The sequence below is a fragment of the Leptosomus discolor genome, chromosome 1 (genome assembly GCF_034619465.1).
Source record: "Leptosomus discolor isolate bLepDis1 chromosome 1, bLepDis1.hap2, whole genome shotgun sequence".
Lineage (NCBI taxonomy): Eukaryota > Metazoa > Chordata > Aves > Leptosomiformes > Leptosomidae > Leptosomus > Leptosomus discolor.
In genome coordinates, this window is record NC_141391.1 from 161,537,090 (window position 1) to 161,544,957 (window position 7,868).

The 7,868-nt window shown below is 52.6% G+C and overlaps 1 protein-coding gene across 1 annotated transcript; it reads right to left on the reverse strand.

The window, feature by feature from the left end:
• Positions 1–5,207: 5,207 nt before the first annotated feature.
• On the reverse strand, positions 5,208–7,634 carry ELFN2 (extracellular leucine rich repeat and fibronectin type III domain containing 2). The gene has a single exon (XM_009953468.2). It carries the CDS (start codon positions 7,632–7,634, stop codon positions 5,208–5,210), a length of 2,427 nt encoding a protein of 808 aa, XP_009951770.1.
• Between the last annotated feature and the right edge of the window lie 234 nt (positions 7,635–7,868).

Below are 7,868 nucleotides of genomic sequence, written 5' to 3' on the forward strand. Positions count from 1 at the left end.
GGAGAGGTATAGAGATGTCTCCCCACGGCGCACAGCAGGGGAAGTCGAGGGGAGGCAGACTGAGAATGCCCCTCACAGTACAAGGCCAAAGCGGCTGGAGGGACAGGGTGCAGGAGTGCGTGTGTGTATAGTGGGGAGGCAGCAGACGCCTCCCCTCTGCCCCTTCTTTGGGGAAAGACCCAAAAACACCTGCCTTGGCCAGGGTGGGCAGGGTGCAGCTGAGGTGGGGCAGGCTCCGCCAGCCCTACAAGACACCCCTGTAACCCAACGGAGGGTGGCACGCAGTGTCCATCCCACATCAAGCCACCCTGAAGATGCTCCCTCCTGCTCAGATGGTTGGACAGCATCAGGCTGGCTCCAGCAAGAGGACACAGCTCCATGAGACTTTTCTTGCATGCAGCTTGTGCTGAAGGAGGCGGTGACGGTGGAGGGACATTCTGCAGGTTCCCAGAGGCTGTGTGTCCTTCCAGATGCAGCTGCACTTTCCGGTCAGCAGCAAGCATGGCAAATGTGCTTTCGGGGCCCTGGATCCAGCTCCTGCCCGTGTGGCAGCTGCCCGCCCTGTAGCGCTGAGCTCTGCCCTACAGAGAGGGGCCACAGCTCGTCATGAAGTCTGCCCAGCTTTTTTCTTCAGGCATTGCTGATTTACTCCCCACCTCCTCTCAGAAAGCCTCCTCCCTTAACTCAACCCTTTCTCTCGCTGGTCCCTTTCTCCTTTTACCATCTCATTCTTTCCAGTGAGGCCATCCCTTCCCCTGGCCTTTCTAGCCTGTCCCTCATCTCCACCCTCTCCATCTCCCTCTACCTGTCCCCGTCCTTGCCTTCCCATTCTCCCACCACTGTCTTCCTCACCCCTTCTGTGTCTGCCCCTCCTCTCTCTTTCCCCAGCTCCTTTTCCCCTTCCCTCCTGCATCTCCCCCTCCTTCCCACAAGCCTGCCTGGCAAAGCCTCCTCCAGGAAGGCAAGCTGATTAGCATTGCAAACACACAGAGGCCTCCTCAGCCCGACATAAATCTTCATTTGTCAGTCATGAATATTTCACACCTGCCTCGGGAGGGATTTATTCAGCATGGAAGAGTGAGGAGGGGGAGAGGGAAACGTGGCACCACAGCATAAGCTGGGGCAGCACCAGCTGGGATGGGGAAGAGCTCTGCCCCATGGGAATAGCACACCTAGGGTCTCACCTTCACTCTTCCGTGTGCAGGAACCCAGCCCAGGCTGCCTCATGAGCCTGTTCCTGGGGGAAGAGCGCAGGTCAGCACCTAACCTCATTCCTCACCCTCCACACTTTCCAGTGACGTGAACTAAACTTTTTTCCCTGCCAGGAGTCACCAGCCCAGAAATAGTGTGAAAGGGGCTGGTCCTGGTTCTGCGCCATGGATCCACTTTGCCCTGGGAGAAGGCAGGGGTGAGGGACTCTTACCAGAGCCAAGCCACAGATGCCTTAGAAACTTCAGGCAGTCTCTCCATGCTTTTTCCCACCACAGAGGCCTTCAAGGTTTCATCACATCATGCCCTGCCCTCTGCTAGGACCACCCATGGGAGAGGAGGGGTAGGACAGCCCTAATCCAGAGCTCTCTGCAATCAATGAAAGGAAGGTGGTGGGAGGTCTTCTAAGTGATTGCCACCAGCTCCACATCAGAGGTTTCCCTGCAGCTGAAGCACTCCTTATTCCCCCAAGAATAGCTTTGCTCATAGATTTGGGGAAAGAGCAACCAGGGCATAGGGATGGTAGTGACCATCTTATGAGATCTATCTTGATGGGCCTCACTTCTGTTCCTAAATAATTAGAAGAAATTATGACCGCTAGAAAGAGCAGGCCTTTGGTATATAACACATCCCCCTTCACGCACACGACCCTGAAAAGCATCTGAGAGACCACATTTGGGGCAAGGTGAAGAGAACACTAGAAAGAAGAAGGAATGTTTTTTATGGGGCTGATGGGGTTGGGATCTCTTTGGGGTGTGTTCCCTCCCAAACTGGTAGGAGTCTCTCATAAAATCACATCAGGGATGAATGAAAGGAGCAGGGAAAACAGGGACAAGGACAGGAGAGACTTTGTGGGAGGAGGTTAAATTCCAACAAACTGGCACATACACAACAGGTGTTTGCTCAGAAAAATACAGTAAAATCGTCATGCAAATAGAACGTTAAATCTGCTTTCCTCCGACAGGGCTGGCATCGCTTTGCGAGCCCTCATCCCTGGGGAGGCAGCAAGACAAGGAAGAAGAGAGGAGGAAGGAAGGTGATACACTTTGTTCCCCTTCCTTGCCCTCTTCTTCCCGCAGAACAGTCCATCTTGTGCAAACTTCACCCACTGGTTTGGAGTGGGGGGCTACAGTTGGGAGAAAAATGGCTTGTGCCTCCTACCCAGCCTTACCCCCACCACAGGCAAAAGAAGGGCCTGATGATAGCTGTATCCCTGACCTTTCTTTTCTGCCTCGTTGGGGTGATGGGGGGAGTGAGCAGAAACCATTACAGGTTAATGTTCTCCCCAAAAGTATAGACTGAGCAGTACTGATTACAAAACCATACAGCAGAGAAGCACAGGGAGGGAAGAGGTGGGGAGAGGAACAGGACTCCATCCCCCCATGCCTGTCATCCCCCTTTTCCTGTCCAGTTCTGTGCCTCAGACATTAGTCTTTCCTGCTTGGATGGTTGCCACACTGGAAGACTGCTGGGCCTGCTCCATGTGGTAGCTGGAGAGCTATCTGCTTTGCCTAAGTATCTCTCACAGCGTTACCTTACTTGATTTGCTGCGTTGTCCCAACATGGAAGGATGCCTGGCAGCAGTGATGTGACTTCCCTTCACCCTCCTGGATACACTCACACATATATAGGTGTGCACACACCCCGCTTCCTCTGGGTTGGACTGGCTCTAACAGGGTGGAGTCAGTCACGTGAATACCTCTGGACTCAAGGCAAAACAATGCTTTGACTGCGGGGAAGCAAGCTGACAGTGAAGGAGGCTGAGGCAATGGGATCAGGACCTAGCTTATGATTGTTACCATCAGCATCCCTACACGGAAGGAACCCCACAGATCTTCACAGGTTTAGACCTTGGGGATCCCGCCCCTGGTTTTTGCACACCAGCCTCTGCCTACTGCTGCTCCTCACAGAAGATGAAGTCATGTCACCTGTGGCATAGAAACCAGCTCTCACAGCTGGCAGTGCTAGTACCTGACAGATAATAGGCAGGTTCTCTGCAGGCAGCATGTAAGTCCCTTACAGACAAGCTCCTACACCCTCATCCTTCTCTCAGGGCCCCAAAACCACTGGGGTTTCTGAGGAGCACCCCAAAAAGAAAATAGCCACTTAAGAAAGGCCAACACAACACAGGCCCTCACCCTCATCCTGATAGAGGTGAACGATTGTCAAGAATTATGGGGTGTAGCTCATGAAGAGGAGGCCTGCTGAGCTGCATAAAGATGCATTCAGCAGGCAGCACCCCTACCTGACAAGAAAACTTTTGGGACGATGGTGCCAAGACTATGCTTTGTTGGGCTGCTCAGAAATGGGACAAAGTGGTGAGGTAAGTAGGCTCATTCCCAGCTCTGTGGGAGATCTTCTACCCAAGGGAGAGAGGCTGGGACCTAGCAAGTGAAACCAGGTTTTTGCCAAGACATTAGAGGATCCGTAAGAAAAGTTTGTCACAGCTAACTGTGAGGAGGTGGAAGATTTAGGAGGTTGCTCAGACTCTCATGAGAGCCTCTAAGTATTCAAAGGAACACTGCCGTCCAGAAGCTGGTATCCTCTTCTACCCCAGCACACACAGTGTGGCTGCACGCACAAAGGGAGCTTCTTTGGAGCCATCCCTTTTGGGCTACTCCCACGCCCCATTCTCACAACCCTTTTGTGCCCTTGTCTTCACTCTAGGCTGTTTCCTATCCATGCCAAAATGTCCATGGCCTATTCAAGTGGAAGCCACTTTGTGGCTTTTCTGTCAACCTGGTGAGGTGAGCAACTGAAATCCTTCACATCCGCTTCCAAGTGAGGAAGTTGGATGATGCTCTTCTCATGCACACCCACCCACCCCACACCCCATGGTGCGAGTCAGTTGGGAAGAGCTGCAGAAGCTTCATGTCAAACTTGCTGAGATCCTCTCCAGGTCCTTTCCTCATAGTAAGGGAAACGTGAACAGATAGTATCAAACCTACTGGACAAGGGAAGGCTGAGCATAGGTGTATATGGTGGTGAGGACCTCTGACCTTTGACACTCATGGAGAGATGGGAACCCTTCACACCTCTGAGAGACCAGACCTTCCTGCCTTTTCCTCCATCACTTTGTGAGGATCTGGCTTGACATGCCAAAGAGCACATTCATACCCCCCCCCCCCACCAACTGGCAGAAAACTGGCTCTGAGCAGAACTGAAGAATGCCCATCACTCCAGAACTGCTGGTGTTCATCAGCAACAGTATGGTGGGAGAAGGGAAGAAGGAAGAGCAGCAAGGGCACAGAGCCTGTTGTACAGTAGGTCCTACCTCCCTTGGTCCTTCACACCTCCTCTCCTTCCTCTGAGGAGGATTGAGGTTCGTGAAATATCTAGACCGACAGTGCAAGCCTAGGGAGTGTTAACAGGGAAGGGTAGGGAAGGGCAAAGGAAAAGAAGCAAGACAACTTCTTCAAACAAATCCCACCTATCTTGGAAGGGGACAGGAGAGAGAGAAAAGCCTCCACTGCCAAAAGAAATGAGGGGAAAATTAGTGATGGAAGATTTGGAAAGGTGAGCAGAGAAGCTTTCTAAACCGAAGTCCTACCCTCCCATCTAAAAGAAAAATCAGTCCTCAACAGGAACAGAAAGAGCAATAGTTCACAGCTGAGTTTCATGCCCAGTAAGTGTCCATCCCTGCCCTTCCCCTGCCACTGCTCTCATCCCCTCCCAGGGTATTCCCACCCACCCGCACTCCAGTGTTGTTACCACAGTGTCAGAGCAGGATGCTCCTCCCAAACCATTTGCAGGCAGAACAATGGTCCCCGTAACACAGTAGAGACAATTCGGCATGTGTGTGTGTCTATGTGTGTCTGTGTGTGTGAGAGTTTTCTGCTGTTGTTGTAAACTTTAAGAAACGATTTTGTCAGTTTTGTATTTGTCAGGAGTATTTTGTTGTTGGTTTATTTATCACAGTCAAGTGGCATTTGTTTTTTCTGGTTGTTGGGGGAGGTGGTCTTGTTTTGTATTGTTTCCTTGGAAAGAGCAAAGGAGAGTCACAGCTTCTGCTGAGCAGAGACGCCTTTCCAGTAATCCAGGATGTCATGCAGATCCTCGTCCTTGGCAAACTGAACTTTCTTCCGCAGGGCATGCCCAGCCGCCATGTAAACCTCCTCCCTGTGGTGCTTCTTGTAAGGCCGGAATCGCTCCCAGATCTTGTGGGTGCTCTCTGATGAGTACTCAGGGCTGGAGGAATAGCCTGAGAAGTAGTGTCTGGGGGAGAGCTGGGAGTACGTGGAGTCTCGCTTGGACCGGGAGAGTGGCTTGAGGAATGACACCCGCTGGCTCAGGGTGTCAGCACTTTCCTCATAGTACAGGGCTGGGAAGGAGTGACGGTGCTCACTGCAATGATAAGAAGGCTTGACCTCCAAGTGGTGGATGGCGCCCGGAGACACCAAGGGAAGACGATCCAAAGGGCTGTTGAGTGGGCTGCCCTTCTCAATGTATTTGGAGTCAGACTTGCTGAGTGGTGGGTGGTCAGGCACATCCAAGCTGAAGACCTTGGCGCTCTTGATGGAGCCACTAGAGGATACACTGCAGGTCTTTCTGGCCACAGCAGCATCAGCACTGAGCTGGCGCTGCAAAGGGTGGTGGGAGCTTTCCTTGTAGGGTGGGGAAAGAAAGCTGGGCCGCTCTAGCCCACCCGAGGAACTGGCTGGGATGGACTGGCACTCAAAGGCCATGTCTGAGTCAACACCAGTCCCACCACCCAGGAAGGAGGCTGTGTCCAGCTTGAGAGCATCAATGCAGTTGTTGATGATCTGGTTGACCTTGTCTACCTCCTTGGCTATAGTAGAGATCTCAGCAGCTGAGCCTTGCCCATTGTCAAGCTCCCTCAGGTCCTCATCCCGTTGAGTTCGCTCCAGCCCATCCCCACCACCAGTCCGCACCTCAATGTAGTTACCTTTAGTGGTGACTTTAGGAGTCTCCATCCCAGCCTCCATTGACTTTGATGGGGGCAACTTCTCCCCAATCATGGAAGGGATGGAGGACATCCGTGAGACAGGGATGACTGGAGGCTCACCCAGCTTCTGGGAAGGATGGACCATGGTACTGGTATCAATATCTGATCCATAACGCATTTCCAGAATGGTCTTTTTGACATTGAGGGACTTCTGTTTCTCCTCCTGCATCCTCCGCTTCCGCAGGCAGTAGTACACCACCCCCAGGACAATGACCATCCCAAAGAGGCAACCCAGGGTGGTCATGATATAGTGCGTGGTGGTGGAAGTACTGGAAATAGGGTCCTCCCTGCCTTTGCTCCGGGTTGCAAAGGTCAGGCAAGTGTGGTTGTAGCGCCTGTTGTTGCGGATGGAGGCCACACAGAACGTATAGTCGGTGTGGGCCTTCAACTTGTTGACAGTGACATATTCCTTCTTGCTCTTCAGTGTTGCTATGTCAGAAACGTAGCTGTTGTTGTATTGGACCAGCACATACATCTTACTGTAGGGCATGGGGATGGTTACCATCAGGATGGCTGAGGTGATGGTGACATCATGGAGCTTGATGCTGGGACTGAAGGAGGAGTCAGTGGTGGAGGAGGCTGGAGGCTTGACTGAGAGGAAGTCCCCAGGGCTGATGGCTGAGCCTTCATCCAGGTCTCGCTGGGAGTCAGGGGTATAAGGGGTGGGGTTGACCCTGGAAAGCGAGGGGATGGTGCCACCTCTGCACATGGACTGGAAGATGGTGATGGCATTGCGGTTGTGGTGAGGCCGAGGTACAAGGAGTGGGTACCCAGCAAACTCCCGTGGAGTCTCACACTGGAGCCGGTCATAGTTCTTGGTGACATTGTTGAAAAGCGCCAGCCAGTTAAGAAAGCTGTAGAGGCTACAGTCACAGTTGAAGGGGTTGCCAGCCAGCTCGCACACCATCAAATTGCTCAAGCTGGTGAAAGTGTTCCCCTCCAGGCGGCTGAGTCGGTTAGATGACAGGTCAATGCTAATCAAGCTGGGGCACTCAGAGAAGGCAGTAGGGGTGACCAGCTCAATTAGGTTATGCTGCACAAAGAGGAACTGGAGACGGGCCATGCCACGCAACATGCCCTCTGTCAGGTTGGTGAGTTTGTTGTAGCCCAGCTGTAAGACCTGGAGGTTTGACTGGCCCATGAAAGCCCCATCCTCAATATAGGAGATCTCATTCTTGGTCAGGTTCAAATCAGTCAGGTTGCCGAAGCGGTTGAGGGAGGAGTACAGCACCACTTTGAGCTTATTCTCATTCAGACGCAAGTCATGCACAGTGCTGTTGATATGCTGGGGGATGGTCTCATACGGGGGCTGGTTCTGGCTGCAGATGGCCAGCCACACATAGCCTTTGTCCCCCTCAATTAGCCAGCAGTCACCTCGCACAGTGCCAGGGGAAAACAAGCAGAGCAGGGCAGCTGTCCACAACCCCAGGCACATCATGGCCTGCAGTGGTGCCCTCATCAGGATGGAAAAAAAAAAAAAAAAAACAAACCAACAAAAAACCACCCCAAACCTCAGGGCCACAGCAGAAGCAAACTAAGGGGCAGAGGGAAGAGAAAGGGGCTGTAGCTGGGGTTTAGCAATGGAAGGGCATGAGCACCCCAGTCCTATTGGGTGTCATCACCATTATTTCTTCTTGCCCTCTGGGTCAAGCCAGGAGCATAGAGCAGGTGGAACACGTGCAATTTGCTTCCA